Below are 23,343 nucleotides of genomic sequence, written 5' to 3' on the forward strand. Positions count from 1 at the left end.
CAGTATCCCATATCTAAATGCTTGGGACCAGAAATAAACAGATCTCTGATTTTGGATTAGTTGCATATACAGGAGATATCTTGGCAATGATAGCCAAGTCTAAACACAAAATTCATTTATTATGTGCTATATACACCTTATACACATAGATTGAAAATAATTTTTCACACTTTTAGCATATCTGTTTTGACTGAGGCCCTATCATGTGCGATCAGGTGTGGAATTTTCCGATTGCAGCATCATGTCTGTGCTCAAAAAATTTCAGATTTTGAAGCATCTCAGATTTCCAATTTTTTGAATGCTCAGAGTATAATATTATATAACTTTTTAAGTTTGTTGCTATAATAGGTTATATTCATAAATTTTTATGTTAGACTGCTCTTGCATACCTTTCGTAAATCCTATTTGGTCATAGTATGTACTTAATTTCATACATTGTTGAATTTAGTTTACTAATATTTTGTTAAGGACTTTTCTTAAGCTCATGAGTGATTGTAATTTTTTTTGTATTGTCTTTGTTTGATTTGATGTTATATTACTGGCCTTATAAAATGAGTTTGGAAGTGTTCTGGCCTTTTCTGGAAAAGACTGATTAAAGTGGTATTAATTCTTCATTAAATGTTTGCTAGAACTCTCCAGTGAAATCACTTGGGCCTAAAGATTCTTTTTTTGGGGAGCTTTTTTTTTTTTTTTTTTAAAGATTTATTTTATTTTGAAAGAGTTACAGAGAGAGGTAGAGGCAAATAAAGAGATCTTCCATTCGTTGGTTCACTCCCCAAATGGCCACAATGGCCAGAGCTGAGCTGATCTGAAGCCAGGAGCCAGGATCCAGGAGCTTCCTCTGGGTCTCCCACATGAGTAAAGGGGCCCAAGGACTTGGGCCATTTTCCACTGCCTTCCCAGGCCACAGCAGAGAGTTGGATCGGAAGTGGAGGAGCTGGGACTCAAACTAGCACCCATTTGGGATACCAGCTCTGCAGGCCAAGGCTTTAACCTGCTGTGCCACAGCACTGGCCCCTGGGGAGATTTTTAATAATGAATTCAATTTATTTGATACATTTGAATGTATACAATTTGAGGGTTTTTTGGTAATAAAATATACTTTTAATTCCATTTTTTCCATGAACTTTTGAAGTACTCTTATACAGATCTGTTTAGCTTGTCCATTTTATCTTAGTTGAATATTGTTTGTGGTTTTTGAGGAATTGGTTCATCTCTTCTAAGTTGTTGAATTTATGAACATAAAGTTTATGTAATACATAATAATACTTAATAAGGTATGTTATACATACCTTTTAATGACTGCAGTATCTGGGTGTTGATTCCTTTTTTCTTGATGCTGGGTATGTGCATCTTTATTTTTGTCAGATTTTATAGAGGTTTATCAATCTTAAGTTATTTTTAAGAACAGGCTTTATTTCTTTGATTTCTCTCTTTTTCTATTTTCAATTTCATTGATTCCTTTTCTTTCTCATTTTCTTCCTCTGCTTGCTTTGGGCTTATTTTCCTTATAATACTCTCTTGAATTAGGTTATTTAAGATCTTAACCTTTTTAAAATTTTTAGTTATGGTAAAATACATACAGAATTTATGACCTTGACTATTTTTAAGTGGGTATTTCAGTAATGTTAATTACATTCTCAATGTTGTGTAACCAATCTATAGAATGCTTTTCACTTATGAAGTGTTTTGTGCTATAAATTTATTTCAGTAGCACCTTTACTGTATCCCATAAGCTTTAATATCTTATATTTTTATTTTCATAAATGTTTATATATTTAAAATCTTCTCTGAAACTTTCTTTTGGATCTTGGGTAATTTAGTTGTGATTAATAGCTCTGTGTTTAGAAGTTTTTCTGTTGTCTTTTCCTACCATTGATTTTAGTTTGATTCTCCTATGGTTAAAGCATACACCGTAATTTTGAATCTTTAAAATTTGTTGATTCATGGGCTGGTGCCGTGGCTCACTTGGTTAATCATCTGCCTGTGATGCTGGCATCCCATATGGGCGCCGGGTTCTAGTCCCGGTTGCTCCTCTTCCAGTCCAACTCTTTGCTGTGCCCCGGGAGGGCAGTGGAGGATGGACCAAGTGCTTGGGCGCCTGCACCTGCGTGGGAGACCAGGAAGAGGCACCTGGCTCCTGGCTTCGGATTGGTGCAGCGCCGGCCGTGGCAGCCATTAGGGGAGTGAACCAACAGAAGGAAGACCTTTCTCTCCGTCTCTCTCTCACTGTCTATAACTCTCTCTCTCTCTGTCTCACTCTCACTGTCTAACTCTATCTGTCAAAAAAAAAAAAGCTTAAAAAATTTTGTTGGTTCTTTTTTTTTTTTGGCCAGGCAGACATCCCTATGGGTGCCGGTTCAAGTCCTGGCTGCTCCACTTATACTCCAGCTCCCTGCTAATGAGCCTGGGATGGGAAGGCAGCAGAGGATGGCCCAAATGCTTGGGTCCTTGCACCCATGTTGAGACTGGAAGGAAGCTCCTGGCACCTGGCTTCGGATCAGCCCAGTTCTGGCCCTTGAGGCCGTTTGAGGAGTGGGCCAGTGGATGAAAGACCTTTCTGTCTCCCTCTCTTGCTCTGTAACTCTGCCTTTCATAGATTATTTATTTATTTATTTATATGAAAGGCCAAGTCAGGGAGAGGGAGAGACACAGAGAGACAATGAGAGAGAAGGGGATTGATCTTCTATCCACTGGTTCACTTTCCAGATAGCTGCAATGGCCAGTGCTGGGCCAGACCAGAGCTGGGAGCCAGGAGCTTCTTCCAGGTCTCCCACGGGGAACCAGCTTCTTTCCAGATAAGAAAAAATACATCTTTTCATGCATATTGAATGATGTGTTGTGGCTCTTTTTGCCCTTTATAGCATTTTTGTCCCATTTATTTGTGTTTTCTTATTTTTCTATCCTCTTTTTTCATTCCTGTTTAAAACTTCTACCTTAGAGTTCTTCTCTTGTGATTACTTTCTGTACTGTCATATTGTCACTGTGTATAGTAACATCATAGTTAAGAATGCTGACTCTGAAGCCAAGCATCAGGGTTCAAATCCCAGGCCATTCACTTACTGGCTGTATAATCTTGTGCAAATTATTTGACCACTGCATGTTTTCTTATCTGTGCAGTGGGGTTAACAATTGTACCTTGTACTTTGATCAACTTGTTTCTATATGTATAGGATTCTTGGCATAGTGCTTGGCACAGATAAGTGCTCAGTGGGCACTAGCAATAATTTTAATGCCATTGTTAATGTCTCTTCATATTTATTGTTCTTTTAAAAGATTTATTTATTTACTTGAAAGTGAGAGTTATACACAGAGAGAAGGAGAGGCAGAGAAAGAGAGAAAGAGGTCTTCCATCTGGTGATTCATTCCCCAGTTGGCTACAATGGCTGGAGCTGTGCCGATCCAAAGCCAGGAGCTTCTTCTGGGTCTCCCATGTGGGTACAGAGGCCCAAGGACTTGGGCCATCTTCTACTGATTTCCCAGGCTATCGCAGAGAGCTGGATCAGAAGTGGAGCAGGTGGGACTCAAACTGCCATTCATATGGGATTCTGGCACTGCAGGCTGCCGCTTTACCCGCTAAGCCACAGTGCCGGCCCCGAATTTGTTGTTGTAACTCTTCAAATATCTATGTGAGATGTTTGAGGGGGGGGCCTTTGACCCTTAAACTATAGCATGTCACAGGTGTTAAGTAAATGCTTGTCCAATAAGTGGATGAATGAGTCTAAATTAGCTTCTTTTATTTAGAAAACTAAAGAAGTATGTGAAATAACTGAAGCTAACAGGACCGAGGTTTTCTTTTCTTTTCTTTTCTTTTCTTTTTTTTTTGGACAGGCAGAGTGGAGAGTGAGAGAGAGAGAGAGAGAGACAGAGAGAAAAGTCTTCCTTTACCATTGGTTCACCCTCCAATGGCCGCTGTGGCTGGCGCACCACACTGATCCGAAGCCAGGAGCCAGGTGCTTCTCCTGGTCTCCCATGCGGGTGCAGGGCCCAAGGACTTGGGCCATCCTCCACTGCACTCCCGGGCCACAGTAGAGAGCTGGCCTGGAAGAGGGGCAACCGGGACAGAATCCGGTGCCCCGACCGGGACTAGAACCCAGTGTGCCGGCGCCGTAGGTGGAGGATTAGCCTAGTCAGCCGCAGCGCCGGCCAGGTTTTCATTTTTTAACATATATTTATTTATTTGAAAGGCACAGTTATAGAGAGGCAGAGAGAGAGAACAGTGAGAAGTCTTCCATCTGCTGGTTCACTCCCCAAGTGGCTGCAACAGCTGGATCTAGGCCAATCTGAAGCTAGGAGACAGGAGCTTTTCTTCTGAGTCTCTCACGTGAGTGCAGTCTCCCAAGGACTTGGTCCATCTTCTACTGTTTTCCCAGCCCATAGCAGAGAGCTGTATCAGAAATGGAGCAGCCGGTAATTGAACTGGCGCCCATAGGGGAGGCTGGCACGCAGGCAGTGGCTTTACCCACTACAGTCCAGTTCCGGTCCCAGGGCCTAGGTTTTCAGGGCTCTTAACAGCACAGCTGCTTACATTCTGTTTTGTAGTTCCCTGTTTTAATTGCATATGTTATTTTGTTCAAATTAGAGTAGAAAAATCTATACGAACAGTGGTAATGAATTCTTAATAAACATATTGTTAGCTTACAGAAGCTTCCAAGAAAGTATTACCTAATTAGAGCTCTGTCCTCTGTATTCCTTTGTACCTCTAACTGTAGAAAGTTACTTGGGGACTGGAAAGGCTGAAAGAATCTGCTTCCTGAAGAAGGCTTAGATTGATCAGCAGAGGGTGCTCTAACATTGTGTTTTAAAGGGTGAGGTTTCTTGTTAGCACAGCTGGTATTCACACTTTGTCACTTATATGTTAGAATGATTTTGAGAGAACAATTCTTGGGTCTTGTATTGAATACACTGCTAAACGCTAATATTGGTATAAGTTTTAGGTATTCAGGTGCAAAATTTAGAAAACTTTTGCAAGTGTATAAATGGGAAATTTATTTTGCCTAAATTAACATATTTTCAGGATGGATTGTGAAAATAAGTAGGAACTACCTTTTTTTTTTACGATTTATTTATTTATTTGAAAGGCAGAGTTAGGGTGAGACAGTTATTCTGAAAACTTTTTTAATATGATTTATTTAGTTATTTGAAAGAGAGAGAGAGAGAGAGATCTTCCTTTCTGCTGGTTCACTCCTCAAATGGTCACAATAGCTGGGGCCAGGCCAGACTGAAGCCAGGATCTAGGAGCTTCTTCTGGGCTTCTCACATGGGTGCAGGGGCCCAAGCACTTGGGCTGTCCTCTTCTGCTTTCCCAAGCCATAGCAGAGATCAGGATGGGAAGTGGATGGAGCAGCTGGGATTCAAACCAGTGCCCATACGGGATGCCAAGATCACAGGCACCTGCTTTACCTGCTATGTCATAATGCCAGGCCCCAAAACTACTTTTTGATTTGGAAATAAAAAGCAAACATCGGGGCCAGCATTGTTTAAGTCATTGCTGCGATGCTGGCATCTCATTTGAGCTTCGGTTCAAGTACCAGCTGCTCCACTTCCTTTCCGTTTCCCTGCCAATGCACTTGCAAAAGCAGTGGAAGATGGCCCAAGTATGAAAGATCCTGCCACCAATGTGGGAGACCTGAATGGCATTCCAGGTTCCAGGTGCCTGGCCCAGCCCCAGCCATTGTGACCATTTAGGGAGTAAACTAGCAGATATAAGATCTCTCTCTGTCCCTCCCTCCCTCTCTAACTCTAACTTTCAATTAAATCTTTTTTTTTAAAGCAAATATTTATGGGGATTGTGGATATAATAAAATGACTTCGAATTTAATATTAAAACTGAGTTCAATAGTAAATTTTAACAAAGTGCTTTAGTCAAAGCCATTTTATAATTTTTCTTTGAAAAGTATTTTAATATTTCAGTCAAATGCTATATGGATTTTTCTCATTTCTAGTCATTTTTTTCCTTTTTATTAAGGTTGTGATTTGCTGGAGTTATATATTCTGTAAAACGGATTTTCAATTGTGAATTGTATAGTGTTTTATGTGTAGACTATCCCTGAGTAAAAATATGCTTAGAAAGCTGTGCAAACATCGTTCTCCACACCTATTGGTATTTGTGCCACTTGTAGAGAAAGGCAAAACTGATTGTGATCATGACCTTACTTTGATTTGCATTTGTAATTATACCTTTTTTAAATTCAGTGAAATCTTTTTGCCAGTAAGTCACTAATGGAGCAAATTTCAGAATAGGGTGCATTTATATCTGTGAAATGGACTGAGGGCAGTAGTTCTCTAAGATGGTAGGATTCTTTTCTTTCTCTTCCTTTCTTAATTTCTTTCTCTGTCTCTTTCTCTCTCTCTCTCTCTCTCTCTCTCTCTCTCTCTCTCTCTCCCTTTCCCTCTCCCTCTCCCTCTCCCTCTCCCTCCCTCCCTCCCTTCCTTCCTCCCTTCCTTCCTCCCTTCCTTCCTTCCTTCTTTCCTTCCTTTTTCAAGTCATATTTATTTATTTAAAAAGCAGAGTTACGCAGAGGCAGAGAGAGAGAGAGAGAGAGGTCTTCCATCTGATGATTCATTCCCTAAATGGCCGCAGTGGCCGGAGCTGAGCCGATCTGAAGTCAGGAGCCAGGAGCTTCTTCAGAGTCTCCCACCTGGGTGCAGTGGCCTAAGCACTTGGGCCATCTTCTACTGCTTTCCCAGACAGTAGCAGAGAGCAAGATCAGAAGTGGAGCAGCTGGGTCTCGAACTGGCACCTATATGGGATATTGGCACTGCAGGTAGCGGCTTTATCCACTACACCACAGCGCTGGCCCTGGTGAGGATGCTTTCAATGATAATCTTGGAATACCTGATTTGCTGACTGAATAGAGAGATAGTTAAACTAGAATGAACTCCCTTCTGAGCCATATCCATTACAGCTCCACAGTGAGAACCACATGCACGTCAGTATATGTGAACAGTTAGTAATAGGACAAGGAAGAAGGAACTTCAACAAATAAATTTTAATATGTTCATTTTGAGTATTGAATTTGGGAAAGACTAGAACAGTGTAAAGAATAGAAAAAAAAAGTTAAAATGTGAAAATAGACCTAACATAAAATAATCTGATGTAGTCATTTTAAAAAAATAGGACAATAAATTGAGCCCTTAACTCACTGAGTCCTCCTATGGGACATACAAGTATTTCTATGCTTCTTTTTTCTATAAAATTTAAATTAGATGGCAGGAATAGCAACATAACAGCCAAATGACTGCATTATGATTTACTACAGTTATGGTTTATGTGGTTTGTGTGTTGTGGGTTAGGGGCCTCCCGACAAAACCAAGTATCTGTTTAAAGGAGTTGTATAAATTAGTACTTTTGAATTCCTTGATGTAAGTCAGATTGCAGTGTGTGTGTTTTTGTAAGTCGTGTTTTTTATACAGATTTTCTTGAATGGTAGTAGGTCAATCAGAATTCGGAAATCTGGGAACCAGTTAATTCAGATAAGACCTTTGTTGGGAATAATCTCATCAAATCATTATGGCATAAACATCTGCATTGAATCACATAAGAATTGTAGATTTTTATAATAGATATAATGTTTATCCTAAGCTTTCCTGTTTCAATTTTATTTTTTCAATATTATTACATCATAATTATTAACCACTACATTATGAGAATTTAGGATGTTTATGTTAGTACTTTATATGCATTAAAATTTTTTTAAAGATTTATTTATTTTCATTTGAGACAGAGTTACAGAGGGAAAGAGAGAGAGAGGTCTTCCATCTGCTGATTCACTCCCCAAATGGCTACAACAGCTGGAGCTGGGCCAATCCACAGCCAGGAACCAGGAGCTTCGAGCTTCATCTGGGTCTCCCACGTGGGTGTAAAGGCCCAGGCATTTGGGTCATATTCCGCTGCTTTCCCAGGCACATTATCAGGGAGATAGATTAGAAGTGGAGCACCTGGAACTAAAACCTGCACCCATATGGGATGCCAGGCGGAAGCTTAACCTAATACACCACAGCACCATGTATGAAATTTTTTTAAAACGATTTATTTATTTATTTGAACGTCAGAGTTACAGAGAGAGAGACACACACAGACAGCAAGCGAGAGAAACCAGGGCTAGGCCAGGCCAAAGCCAGGAGCTTCTCCAGGTCTTACACATGGGTAGCCCCAACACTTGGGCCATCTTTTGCTTTTGTCGTCCATTAGCAGGGAGCTGGATCAGAAGCAGAGCATCTGGGGTATGAACCATAGCCCATGTGGGATGCCAGTGTAGCAGGCAGTGTAACCTAATCTGCTCCACCACAAAGCTCACCTCCTATTTAAATTTAAATATAATTTTAGGCGTCAGAATTCATGGAATACAAGGAAAAAGGGTCATCATCATTTAACATAAGGATCAATGAACTTTTATAAAAAATACATTTTTAAAGTAATTTTGTGTGTAATTTTAAAAAGAATAAAGTAGTAATGTGTTACAATTTTAATAAGAATTCTTTTTTTTAACTTTTATTTAATGAATATAAATTTCCAAAGTACAGCTTATGGATTACAATGGCTTCCCCCCCATAACGTCCCTCCCACCCGCAACCCTCCCCTTTTCCACTCCCTCTCCCCTTCCACTCACATCAAGAATCATTTTCGATTCTCTTTATAAACAGAAGATCAGCTTAGCATACATTAAGTAAAGATTTCAACAGTTTGCTCCCACACAGAAACATAAAGTGAAAAATAATAGATGATTTTTTAAATGATGATGAAATCAGATCAGACCTATTGTCATGTTTAATCCCAGTGAGAGTCAAGTTGGGAATTGCTAATTTCTTTTTTTTTTTTTTTTAACAGAAGATCAGTTTAGTATACATTAAGTAAAGATTTCAACAGTTTGCACCCCCATAGAAACACAAAGTGAAATATACTCGTTATAGCATTAAATCTCAATGTACAGCACATTAAGGACAGAGATCCTACAAGAGGAGTAAGTGCACAGTGACTCCTGTTGTTGACTTTACAAATTGACACTCCTGTTTATGGCATCAGTAATCTCCCTATGCTCCAGTCATGAGTTTCCAAGGCTATGGAAGCCTTTTGAGTTCTCCGACTCTTATCTTGTTTAGACAAGGTCATAGTCAAAGACAATTTTAATAAGAATTCTAATGATCGTTAACATACAGTTTGAAGGTTTCTGAAATGGGCAGGATTCTCTGCATGCAGCTGACTGCTCATCAGTTTTTACATTCAGATGGGCCTCAAAGAGGTTCTAGCTTATCATTTCTTCTGGCTCTTCCTATACTTGATAGCAGTACTTGAAGAAATTTATAAAACATTTGTCAGCTCATTTTTTTTGTACTTTCTTTTTATGTTACCAGACACTAGTTAGAATGATCAGTCTAATATTTTTTTCCTCATTTCTACATTATCTGATTCCTTTTGATCAATTTTGTATGCAAATCTGCATTTGGCATTACCTGCTGTCAAGTAAATTGTGTATAAATGACATAATAAATGAAAGAATACTGTCACATATCCTTTTATTTTCATTTTTACATTTTTATCTACTTGAAGGCATAGTTAGAGAGGAAAAGACATATAGAGAAATTTTCCATCTGCTGGTTCACTCCATAAATGGCTGAAACAGCTGGGGCTATGCCAGGCCAAAGCTAGGAGCCAGGAGCTTCTTCCAGGTTTCCTATGTGGGTGCAGGGGCCCAAACATTTGGGTCATTTCCACTGCTTTATCAAGCCATTAGCAGGGAGCTGAATCTGAAGCCAGGTCTCATAACTGGCACCCATATGGGATGCCAGAGCTGCAGGCAGCAGCTTAACCTGTTATGCCACTATGCCGGCCCTGTACATATCATTTTGAGAAAATGGAATGGTACAGGTTCTTACCATAACAGAGCATGTGATAAAAAGTCCTTCTGTTAAATGACAAAATTGATGAGAATACCCTATGTTCCTTTTGTCCTTAGACATTTATTGTTTGTGTATTTCTGTAAGTTTTTTGAAGGTTTATTTATTTGAAAGGCTGAATTACAGAGAGGGAGATGAGGTAGAGAGGGAGGGACAAACAGATATGGAGAGAGAGAGAGAGAGAGAAAGAGAGAGAGAAAGGTCTTCCATCAGCTGGGTAACTTCAAATTTTAATTTAATATAAAAATATTTAATTTATTTAATATTAATATTTAATTCCATATCTCCAAAAGCCTTTTGAAGAAACTTTTATGTTTGCATCTTGGTCAGGATTACTCACTATGATTGCAGTTGGAAATGTTTTCAAATCTTACAGCTCTTAAATCTAGAAGTAAGTTAATAATAGATAACATAGATAAAAAGCAGATTTTATATAATGTCATATATGCTTCTTTTTGCCTTTATTGGGAACATTATCTAATTCTAATTCACTAATTAGGCTGCCTTACTTTGGATCTTTTAGAAGGATAACTTAAAAAAATAAGGTTGGCCCATTGATTTCTGCAAGATTTGTATCATTGATTTTTATTGTGAAGTAACTTGTTTCAGTGTGAGTAATGGTTATTTAAGAAATGTTCTCTTGTTTAAGAAGACAAAATTTATTTCTTAAAAATAATATGAAGCATGCCAGCATTGTGTATAGTTGGTGAAATTGCCACCTGTGACACAGGCATCCCTTATGGATGCTGGTTTGTGTCCTGGCTGTTCTACTTCGAATCAGCTCCCTGCTACTGGCGTGGGAAAAGCAATGGAACTTGTCCCAAGTGATTGAACCCCTGCCACCCATGTGGAAGACCCAGATGAAGTTCCTGGCACCTGGCTCAGCTCTGGCTGTTGCAGCCATTTGCAGAGTAAACCAGCTAATAGAAGATTATCTCTATCTCCCCTCCTTTCTCTAACTCTGACTTTCAAATAAATCTTAAAAAAAAAAAAAAAAAAGAGAGAGAATCAGGTTTCAAAATAATACTCAGTAACTTGGAAGTATTGATGTTATAATTTGTGTGCTGAAAAGCAGGTTGAAGGATAGTTGTAAGGGATGTTCCTAATCTATATTTACGTATATATATATGTATAGACAAAAGGCTAGAAATTTATACTGTATAATATTATTAGTATTAACATAGAACATGTGAATTGCATGGTTTTTAGGTGCTCATTTTGATTCTTAAAATTTTCTAAACTTTTAGGTTGATTTAAAATAAAAAAATTTAAAAGGAGAGAACAATCCAACATGGGAAGCGGGATACGCAGCAGACTCATAGAATGGCAGATATCCAAAACAGCACACTGGCCTCAGAATCAGCCCTTAAGGCATTTGGATCTGGCTGAAGAGCCCATTAGAGTACTTTAGGCATGGAAAGCCAAGACACTCTGGCAAAAAAAAAAAAAAAAAAAAAAAAAAGGCGAGCCTAAATGAAAGATCTCTGTGAGTGAGATCCCAGTGGAAAGAATGGGCCATCAAAGGAGGTGCCTTTCTCTGAAGGGAGGAGAGAACTTCCACTTTGACTATGACCTTGTCTAAATAATGTCAGAGTCGGCAAACTCAGAATGCTTCCATAGCCTTGGCAACTCATGACAAGAGCCTAGGGTGATTACTGACGTCGTAAACAAGAGTGTCAATTGTTAAGTCAACAACAGGAGTCACTGTGCACTTACTTCCCATGTAGGATCTCTGTTCTTAATGTGTTGTACAATGTAAATTAATGCTGTAACTAGTACTCAAGTAGTACTTTACATTTTGTGTTTCTGTGTGGGTATAAACGGTTGAAATCTTTACTTAATATATACTAAATTGATCTTCTGTATATAAAGATAATTGAAAATGAATCTTGATGTGATGGAATGGGAGAGGGAGAGGGAGTGGGAGATGGGAGGGTTGTGGGTGGGAGGGAAGTTATGGGGGGGGGCACTGTAATCCAAAAGCTGTACTTTGGAAATTTATATTTATTAAATAAAAGTTAAAAAAAAGTACTCTGATTCAAAAAAAATAAATTTAAGTAAACTTCTAGATAAACAACTGTCATTTTAAAACTGGGGTGATAATTAGACACTGCAACACAGAGAAACAACAATGTCTTGTCATATTGTGCCTTTGAGTCCCACTGTGAATATGGATGATTCTGTGGGGAATGAAGTGGTTAGAAGAAAGCCACCTAATACTTGCACAGGATTTCACAAAGGCCCTGGCTTATAACATTTGTTACCTTCTTTTGATCTGTGGTTAAAGCTACTGATATTTAGTGTTAGAATGTTTGCTGGCAGTTTATTTTGAAGTTGTAGTAGCAATTTTCCATATTTTTTTCTCTTAAAATATACTTTTTTATTTTTAGGCATTATCCAATTGGTTTGCTATTTGATCTTCTTGCATCAAGTTCAGCTCTTCCTTGGAACATCACAGTCCATTTTAAGGTATAATTTAAATAGCATTTCACTTTTGTCCTACTTGTAGTGGTACTGCATTTATTGTAGAATTTGTTTTTTTAAAAATGAAGTTATTTATCTCTTTTTCAATGACATTTTCTTGTTTATAAGCTTCCATTAGAGTTCATCTATGAAATATTTTTAAATTTTGTCCTAATTCTTTGGAAAACCACTTTAACTTCTAGTGTCTTAAGTGCCTTTTTCTTTAGTAGAGTTGAAGAGACTGTTTAAAATTTTTAAGAGTTTTAAAAATTATATCCATTTTTAAAAGTCAGATATCCTGGGTGTTGATATGGGCATGGTGGTAAAAAGCAGGAGAACGTAACACTATTAATTCCTTTTTTTTTTTTTGACAGAGTGGACAGTGAGAGAGAGAGACAGAGAGAAAGGTCTTCCTTTGCCGTTGGTTCACCCTCAATGGCCGCCGCGGCTGGCGTGCTGCGGCCAGCGCACCTCACTGATCCTAAGCCAGGAGCCAGGTGCTTCCTCCTGGTCTCCCATGCGGGTGCAGGGCCCAAGGACTTGGGCCATCCTCCACTGCCCTCCTGGGCCGCAGCAGAGAGCTGGACTGGAAGAGGAGTGACCGGGACAGAATCCGGCGCCCCAACCGGGACTAGAACCCGGGGTGCCAGCGCCGCAGGCGGAGGATTAGCCTAGTGAGCTGTGGCACCGGCCAACACTATTAATTCTTAAAGCTGTTTTGATCAAATTAGGAAGGATGAAACAGAAGTCCAAAGATAAGATGCCTGTTTTGAGAGGTGTTCGTGCTTGTATTTTTTAAGAATAGGCTAAAATCTGGGCACCTGGGGGCCGGCGCTGTGGCTCACTTGGTTAATCCTCCGCCTGCAGTGCCTGCATCCCATATGGGCTCCAGGTTCTAATCCCAGGTGCTCCTCTTCCAGTCCAGCTCTTTGCTGTGGCCCGGGAAGGCAGCGGAGGATGACCCAAATGCTTGGGCCTCTGCACCCACATGGGCCACCAGGAGGAAGCACCTGGCTCCAGGCTTCGGATCGGCACAGTGCTGGCCATAGCGGCCATTTAGGGGATGAACCAAAGGAAGGAAGACCTTTCTCTTTCTCATAGTCTAATTCTGTCAAAAAAAAAAAAAAAAAATCCATGCAGCCTAATTTTGTCTCCGTGTATTATAATGTGCTGGTTCCTGTTTCCCCCAGCCACCTTGCTTCTGCTCCGTTCACCAAGCCCTAATTCACAAATTGACAACTGGAAAGCACTTCTGCTGGTTGATCACTGGCAAAGATTCTCATGTTACAGTAGGTAGTGGGATGGAGACATGTAGAGTTTAAAAACATTTCGGACTGACGCTGCGGCTCACTTGGCTAATCCTCCATCTGCAGCTCCAGCACCCTGGGTTCTAGTCCCGGTCGGGGTGCTGGATTCTGTCCCGGTTGTTCCTCTTCTAGTCCAGCTCTCTGCTGTGGCCCGGGAGTGCAGTGGAGGATGGCCCAAGTGCTTGGGCCCTGCACCCACATGGGAGACCAGGAGAAGCACCTGGCTCCTGGCTTCACATCAACGCAGTGCGCCGGCCGCAGCACGCCAGCCGTAGCGGCCATTGGGGGGTGAACCAACGGAAGAAAGGAAGACCTTTCTCTCTGTCTCTCTCTCTCACTGTCCACTCTGCCTGTCCAAAAAAAATAAATAAATAAATAAAATTTCAGCTTCTAGTTTGCTTTCTTATAATAGGTATGTCTTCAGTGACACTGCCTGAAAGCCACTCAAGTGGTTTTCCTGATGCTTTTTTCATCTAGTTTTACTGAAAATGAGCTTGTAGATCGTGAGTGCTTGTTTCTCTATACAGTAGTACTAATGTTTCTTGTACAGTATTATGTTATTGAAGATCTTGGGTAACTGCAGACCATATAGATTGACCACATGGTTTCGATGTGCATGAATTTCAGTTACTCTTATACATGCACAGCATGGACTGCCTGTATGTACAACAATTTAACTTCAGTGTGGTTTGAAGATAAAACCACTTCAAACAAATTGAGAATAGAGGTCCCATGTTGCTTAACAAGTCTTTTATCTTAACTTCAAAAAGCAATAAAATAATTCCAGTAGATAGATAACTTGTTCATTTTTTGCGTGTGAAATACTGTAAAAAACTAAAATTTGGGTTCGAATTTATCATAGCTATCCATCCATCCATTCATCCATTCAGCAGTTATTGATCCTGCTGTATGCCAACTAGGCACTGTTATAGGAGCTTGGGATAAGTAAGTGGATGACACAAAGACATTCAGATACTCAAGACACTTCATAGTACCTAGCTGATGCTATGTAAAAAGCTGTCTGTAGTTATTGATTACATGAGTCAATGGATTGTAGTAGTGATAGGCTTGATAACAAGCAGAGGGTCTCACAGTGATCTGTGTACCAAGAAACCCTTTTAAGGTGGCTGTCAGGTCAAATCTGCTCCATATATTACTGAGATGTTACTTGCCCTACCCACTGTGTTAAATTTTGCATTGATATGCAAAAACAATGATGGTTAAAACTGTTGGCACCTAGCACAAAGCAAGACAGTGCTCCAGACGATGCTGGTGGTCACTGCAGTCTGTACAACTATACATCTACGATATAAAGAATGTGAGGTTACTTAAGACTGTTCTCAGTGCAACAGTACAAGTTATTGATCTTATTCTTAGATGCATGTCATTTTAATACATTGGGATGAAATGGAAAATACATCTAAAGACCTTCTGTGGCATGCCAAGTGTGGTTGTCTTGAGGAAAAGCATATGTGCCTTTGTTTAGTTGCTAGCTGAACTAGCCACTTTTTCCTTAGAACGCCATTGTTTTACTTGAATGACTGACAGACAAGCTTTGCTTGTTCAGACTTGGGTGTGTATCCTTTGTTTTCTTGAAAATGAATGAGTGAACTCTTACTGCAAGGAAAATGATAACATTTATTGCCAATGATAAAATTTGAAGTTTTAAGTGAGAACTGAAATTTTGGAAAACACATACCAGTGTGATCTTGGCAGTTTTTATTTTTAAAGAACTCTCTGATCAGATTGGTTGTCTTAATAGCTGATTCAAAAAAAATTTTCATTAAGTGAAATGTTATCGACTTTTGAAGATCTACAGAGAATACCCATAAGTGTGAAAAGGCTCTTAAAATATACCTTTTTCCAACTCTGAGTATATATTGTGATGAGCTTAGCTTTATTATATATTTTAGTAAAAACAATATATCGCAAAATACTGAACAGAGATGCAAATCAGATAATCCATCTATCTTCTATTAAGATGTTAAAGAGATTGCAAAAATGTAAAATAATGCCAGTTGTTCCCTACTTTTTTTTTTAAAAGAAACTTATTGTTCCGGAAAATACAGTTTTTTTCATTGAAATGAGGTTTTTTAAATATATGAGTTCTCATATCTAATAAAGTAAATATCAATAGTATAAACCACATAAAAATAAGCTCTTTGGAGTCCCTAATAGATCATAACTTTTTCTTTCCAGTAGAAAGATTATTAGAAAAATCAGCTGTAAGAATCTGTCATTAATCATGACATTACAAAAGACATTTTAAGTTTTCTCGTAGTCTTTCTGATCCTTGCCTGTGTTGGAAGACAATTGTTGATGAGACTTTTTTCTATATACTGTACTAAGTTCCTTTTATTTAGATTTAGGGTTGTGTCTGGACCCAGCTTATCTGAAAGGTTGTTTCAGGTATAAAATCAATAGCTTGGCCGGCGCTGCCATAGCTCAATAGGCTAATCCTCCACCTGCGGCACCAGCACTCTGAGTTCTTCTAGTCCCGGTCGGGGCGCCAGATTCTGTCCCGGTTGCTCCTCTTCCAGTCCAGCTCTCTGCTGTGGCCCGGGAGTGCAGTGGAGGATGGCCCAAGTCCTTGGGCCCTGTACCCCATGGGAGACCAGGAGAAGCACCTGGCTTCGGATCAGCGCGGTGCGCTGGCCACAGCAGCCATTGGGGGTGAACCAATGGAAAAGGAAGACCTTTCTCTCTCTCTCTCTCTCTCTCACTGTTCACTCTGCCTATCAAAAATAAAAATTAAAAAAAAAATCAATAGCTTGCAGGCCTGCCTTATTGTGCTATCTTCTGGGTTTTGATTGATTATATTGAAACTGAATAAATGTCAGTTTGCAGAAAAGCAATACTTTTAGTGAAGAAATGTGTGTGTGTGTGTGTGTGTGTGTATCAGTATCACCCCAAAAAAACAGTTTACTCAACAAATTGCATTTATCAAGCAATAGTTCTATCAGTTGATGTTCTGGTATGAATTTTATCTTTTACAGTATTGTATTGAGGATGCCACATGATGTTTGTGCTCTAACCAGGCTTCTTAGACTTTGTTTTATAGTTGTTTTCAAAGTTTTTTTAAATTAAATTTTGTGCAGCACTAAAGCCTTCAAGAGAACTTCCTTGATTTTGATCATTTGGAGTTCAGATTCAATTCTTGAAAACAATGCTTGTGAAGAAGTTTTCAAGTAGACATTTTTCTCTGATTTTTAATTGACATTGACTCCAGTGGTTTGAATAGGTTCTTCATGTCTATGGTAAATGTATGTTAGTATTTACAGTAGTGCTTCTCACATTTCAGAGTGTTTTCTTTAGAATTACATGCTTATCTTGCTAAAGTGCAGTTTCTGGGTGTAGGTTTCAGCCTGGGTAGGGGTGTTGTGTTTCTAGGTTCACAGGTGATATGAGGCTGTTGGTCCTTCAGGCCACATGTTGCATAACAAGAGTTTAGGGAAAACAAAGCTTTAAAAGTCAATAATAACCATCTGTAGAACCAACAAATGTTTTAATGGGAATTTTTGCATTTTGTATTCTTGGAGAGAAATGATTGTAACATGTTAACTGCTTTAAAATTCATAGATTTGGATATTTACTTTGCCATGTTTATTTTCCAAAACAGAAATGGAAGTGATGTCTACTTCAGGCTTTCCTTACGGGATTTGAGAGCATTTTTGAGACTTAAACTTGATTAGCTTACTTTAAAAAAATCTCATTTCTATCTCAAATATTCAAACTTACTTTGGAAGAGTTGAGAGTGGGCCAGTCGCAGCTGATGTACACTCACCTGGATTTGCCACTTGTTAACATGTTGTTACTCTCGCTTTATTTCCTACACTCTGTTTCTGTTTTCTTGTTTTCCTTCTCCCCATTAATTCTATACATATGCTGTTTGCAAAGCTTAATTATAATCACAAAATTGCTCATTGTGTGTGGAATTTTAAAAAAAGAGCAATATGATTTAGAAACTTTGTGAAATCAGATGAAGGCAATGGGCTCTTTTAAAGCTTCAGCTCTGTTGTGTAACCTAAATAAAATTTATTGAATAGAGTAAACAAATCCAGTCACGCTGTGGTGTTTCTCTTCTTTTTGCTCCTGGTAACATGATGCTAATTTGGTTTTGATAAGAACAGACATCTTAATTTAAAATTTTGACAGCAGTTATTAGGGGTAACAACTTATATTTGTTAGCAAAATGATGATCAGCATTAAGATAAGTACTTATGTGCCAAATTCTACTGATCGCCAGGGACAAGACAAGTTAGGTTTTTGGACCAAGGCACTCTGTATTTCCTAGTCTGCGGGAAAGGACACTGCCACTGGACCTGACTCTTCTTTGTGTATTGCTTGTATGACTGCCAAGCCTCTTTTCTGATGGACAGAGTCCTCTTGTTAGGCTAATTACAATGTTTGGTTCTTGGCCTTGCAAGAAATTGAACCGCTGTTGAATTTTCTTGCAAGTGAAATTTGCCCTATTTCTGCTGCTTCCATTAGTGTTGATGATAGAGGTCTGAAATAGCTTTCCTTGCTACAGCCTCTGCTTCATGAATTACCCTTGCTTCTACCACTGGGTTTGCCACCTCCCCCCCCCCTTTTTTTAAAAGATTTATTTATTTTTTTGAAAGTCAAAGTTACACAGAAAGAAGGAGAGGCAGAGAGAGAGAGATCTTCCATCCGTTGGTTCACTCCCCAGTTGGCCATAATGGCCAGAGTTACGCCGATCCGAAGCTAGGAGCCTCCTGCAGGTCTCCCATATGGATGTAGGGCCGCAAGCATTTGGGCCATCTTCTATTGCTTTCCCAGACCATAGCAGAGAGCTGGATCGGAAGTGGAGCAGCTGGGACTCGAACCGGCACCCATATGGGATGCTGGCCCTGCAGGCGGCGGCTCTACCCACTATGCCATAGCACCGGCCCCTGAGTTCCCTTCTCGGCTATAAATATTGTGGCTGTTTGATATCGGCTATTTCTGTGAATGAAGTACCACAAATGTAACAACTTTAACAATTTAGATTTCTTCTTTCACAGTTTCTAGATTTAGATTCACCTGGATCCTGTGCTTAGGATTTCAAAGTGTGCAGTGAAGGCCGGCGCCGCGGCTCACTAGGCTAATCCTCCGCCTTGCGGCGCCGGCACACCGGGTTCTAGTCCCGGTCGGGGCGCCGGATTCTGTCCCGGTTGCCCCTCTTCCAGGCCAGCCCTCTGCTGTGGCCAGGGAGTGCAGTGGAGGATGGCCCAGGTGCTTGGGCCCTGCACCCCATGGGAGACCAGGAAAAGCACCTGGCTCCTGGCTCCTGCCATCGGATCAGCGCGGTGCGCCGGCCGCAGTGCGCCGGCCGCGGCGGCCATTGGAGGGTGAACCAACGGCAAAGGAAGACCTTTCTCTCTGTCTCTCTCTCTCACTGTCCACTCCGCCTGTCAAAAAAAAAAAATAAATAAAATAAAAATAAAAAAAAATAAAAAAAAATCAAAGTGTGCAGTGAAGGTGTTTGCTTGGCTGCATTTTTATCCAGAAGCTTGACTGAGGAAGAACTGTTTGCGTGCTCAATGGCGTTGCTGGCAGATTCATTTCATTGTAGTGGTGGGATTGAGGGCCCTGTTGTCTTGTTGGCTGTCAGAGGTACTCTGCACCCAAAGAGTGCTTGCAGTTCTTGCCACGTGGCCTTTCCCAACTTAGCCTACTTCAGGTCAAGAGTCTAGAGCTAGTCTGCTAGCTGTCGAGACAGAACCTTACATAACATGACTTACTTACCAGTGAACATCCCATGACCATTGCTGTGTTCTTTTGATTAGAAGCAATATTTGGCCCACATTCAAGTGGCAAGAGATTATAGAAAAGTAGAAAGCATAGGAAGTAGAGATCATGGAGGCTCATATATTCTTAGAACTTTATGAAATAAGTTCTTTAGTTATTGATTTATTCATCAAATATTTGTTGACCTTTTGGCTAGAATAGAGCACCCAATATTCAATTTTTTTCCTACAGATACAAATAGCTATAAAATAGGGCAGAATACATGAGGATGTTTCAGAAATTTCATGGAAGATGGGATTAAGACATAATACACATTTTCTACAACCCTTTTCTGAAACCCCCTTGTTTCCAGCACAGGATGTTAGGAGAAAGGGAGAAAATAAGGTGAGCCCCATGTTTAGCACATCTCTGTGCTTTGGGACAGTTACTTGGCAGTGGCATGGGGAGCAGGACAGGGTGAGGATGGAGAGAATGGAGTTCTAGACTGCTGACATGTTGCTGAAACTTGCTAGGCAGAGTAACAGGAAGCCAAAGTATGTGTATGTTGGGGGCAGAGTGGAGGGTGGGCTTGTTCTCAAAGGTTACTTGGCTGAGGGCTGTGTTACAGATGCCTAGGTGATACTCTGCCAGGCCTAGGAGGAAATAAATGTTAGACAAGGTGCTGTGGATCCATTAAAAACAAACTGCTGAAAATGAATTGTAAGAGGAAATTTTGAAAGCAGCCAGAAAAATAACATAAAAAGGAGTGGTGATGTGATTGATGACTAGATTCTCATCGAATTTGGTGTAGTGATTGAGATACCGCTTGGGTTGCCTGTATCATATTGGAGTGCTTGGGTTTAAGTCTTGGCTCTAGCTCTTTTTTTTTTTTTTTTAAGATTTTATTTATTATTTATTTGAGAGGTAGAGGTACAAACAGTGAGAGGAAGAAACAGAGAGGTTTTTCATTTGCTGATTCACTCCCCAAATGGCCGCAACGGCCAGAGCTAGGCTGATCCGTAGCCAGGAGCTTCCTCCAGATCTCACATGTGGATGCAGGGGCCCAAGTACTTGGGCCGTCCTCTACTGCTTTCCCAGGCCATAGCAGAGAGCTGGATTGGAAGAGGAGCAGCTGGAACATGGAACAGGAGCCGGCACCCATATGGGATGCTGGTGCCGCAGGTGGAAGATTAACCTACCGCACCACAGTGCCGGCCCCACCAGCTCTTGCTCTTTTTTTTTTTTTTTTTTTTTAATTTGAAAAACAGAGTTATAGAGAGAGGTAGAGACAGAAAGAGAGGTCTTCCATCTGCAGGTACTCCCCAGATAGCTGCAACGGCCAGAGGTGTGCCGATTCAAAGCCAGGAGTCAGGAGCTTCCTCCAGGTCTCCCGTGCGGGTGCAGGGGCCCAAGGAATTGGGTCACCTTCTCCTGCTTTCCCAGGCCACAGCAGATAGCTGGATTGGAAGTAGAGCAGCCGGGACTAGAACCCTCGCCCATATGGGATGCCAGCGCTTCAGGCCAGGGCTTTAATCCACTGCACTACAGCACCGGCCCCAGCTCTTGCTCTTGTTTGTAGCCTCCTGCTAATGCAGACCATAGGAGGCAGCGGGTGATGGCATGTGAAGTAATGGGATCTCTGCCATCCACATGGGGAGACTTAGGTTGAGTTCCAAGCTTCTGGCCTTGGCCTGACTCTGCCTTTCAAAAAATAAATAAGTAAAAATTTTTGAGTAGTAACAAAGGTATAGAGATAATGAAGTGGCATCTTAAAACACTATTAAAAACAAGAAGCAGAAATGAAGAGCATCAGAAATGGTACATATATGGCAAACATAGAAGATCAACTCTTTCCCACTGGCATTCTGGCCTAGTGGGTAAACCTACTGCCTGAGATGCTGGCATCCAAAATAGGTGCTGGTTCGAGTCCTGGCTGCTCCACTTCTGATCCAGTTCCCTGCTGTTGGCTTGGGAAAAGCAGCAGCAGATGACCCAAGTGCTTGGGCTGTTGACACCCATGTCGGAGACCCAGATGAAGCTCTTGGTCTCTGGTATCGGCCTAGCTCACTCTTGGCCATGGTGGCCATCTGGGTAGTGGACCAGTGGATAGAAGGTCTCTCTCTCTCTCTCTCTCTCTCTCTCTCTTTCTATCTCTCTAACTTTGACTTTCAAATAAATAAATATTTTTTAAAAAGCTCTTTTAATTTCTTGAAAGGAGAAAAACGATTTAGAAAAATATGACGGATTTTCAAAAAGTTCATAAAAATACATATTTTAAAAATTTTATTCATTTTAAAGGCACATAGAGACAGAGAAGTCTACCACCCACTGGGTCATTTTCCAAATGCCCACAGTAGCTGTGGTTGGGCTAGGTTGAACCAGGAGTTGGGAACTTAATCCAGGTCTCCCATGTGGTTGGAAGGCACTCAGCTATGGAGCTCATCACCTGCTGCCTAATAGGTGCAGCACTAGCAGGAACCTGGAATCAGGAGAGACACTGGAATTCAAACCTAGGCACTCCTGTGTGGGATACAGGTATCCCAAGCAGCGTCATATGCCTACTCTTACATTCTCTTCTTTTTTTTTTTTTTTTTTAAAGATTTATTTATTTTATTTGAAAGGCAGAGTTGCAGAGAGACAGAGGCAGAGAGAGAGAGAGAAGAGAGGTCTTCTACCTGCTGGTTACTCCCCAGTTGGCCACAATGGCCAAAGCTGAGCCGATCCAAAGCCAGGAGCCAGGAGCGTCTTCTGGTCCTCCCACATGGGTACAGGGGCCCAAGCACTTGGGCCGTCTTCCAATGATGTCCCAGGCCATAAGCAGAGAGCTGAATTGGAAGAGGATCAGCCAGGACACAAACTGGCACCGATATGGGATTCTGGGACTCAGTTGGTGGCATTACCTTCTATGCCACAGTGCCGGCCCCACATTCTCTTGTAATTCCTTTTTTTTTTTTTTGGGTGAGCTTTTAAAAGTACTCTCACATAATTATAAGGAGGCACTCATAGTTTATTGTGTAAATAAAATTATATGACCATAATTATCCAAAGGGTAGATAATTCTGGAGACCTCAGTTATTCTTAGATCAGAAGCTATCATGAGGAAACCTAAAAATATTGCTAAGTAAAAAATAATAAAAACACTGCATATTAAAGTTTTTAAGGATTCACCTAAACCAGTATTTAGAGGGAATTACACTCTTTTATTTCCTATCATAGAAAAACACAATTTACTGAAATCAGGACAGAAAGATACAATAGTACTGTTAATACCACAGCTATATAAAGAGTAGTAGGAAATATGAAGGGGTTTCAACATTAATGGAAAAGTCTGTGTTATGAAAAACCTATACATGTATTTTTTTTGTTTTGGCACTTGTACTAACTTGTTACAGTGTGTCTGAACAGGATCTAGTTTGAGGCACTTAAGAAAAATAATATATTAATTGAAAGGAGCCCCTGTCAGAGTAACATACCTTCTGCAAAAGAACTGAAGCAAGAACAAATATCAAATTGATGATGAAGCTTTGGTGGAAGATTGGTGAAATTGTTGATGTTTTGCAAAAAAACATTATTGGGACAAGACCCAAAGAAATGTTTACAAGTGGATAATTTGCTTTAGGAAGGGATAAGAGAGCATCAAAGATGAAGTTTGTAGTGACAGACATCCATATTAGTTTGTCAAGCTGAAATTAACCCTATTCATGCCGAAATGTAGTGATCGACAGCAGAAATAAATAGCTAAAACTATAGACATGTCCATTGGTTCAGCTTACACAGTTCTGACTGAAAAATGAAAGTGGAGCAAACTTTCTGCTGTATGGGCATCGGAACTGTTGGGTCTGTATCAGCTGCAGATCAGAGCAGAGCTTTCTGTGGAAATTTGGAGCACATGCAATCAAGATCCTGAAGTGTTCCTTGGAAGAATTGTAACAGATAAATATCCCTT

The 23,343-nt window shown here is 40.3% G+C and overlaps 1 protein-coding gene across 8 annotated transcripts in view; it reads left to right on the forward strand.

The window, feature by feature from the left end:
* The window catches only part of ATG5 (autophagy related 5), a 191,533-nt gene that overhangs the window by 29,815 nt on the left and 138,375 nt on the right, over positions 1-23,343 (forward strand). For all 8 annotated transcript variants that reach the window (XM_070073741.1, XM_070073744.1, XM_070073739.1 and 5 more), the window contains one exon: positions 12,288-12,366. In XM_070073741.1, coding sequence (XP_069929842.1) covers positions 12,288-12,366 — 79 coding nt within the window. The remainder of the gene's footprint in view (positions 1-12,287; positions 12,367-23,343) is intronic.

The sequence above is a fragment of the Oryctolagus cuniculus genome, chromosome 5 (assembly GCF_964237555.1).
Source record: "Oryctolagus cuniculus chromosome 5, mOryCun1.1, whole genome shotgun sequence".
NCBI lineage: Eukaryota > Metazoa > Chordata > Mammalia > Lagomorpha > Leporidae > Oryctolagus > Oryctolagus cuniculus.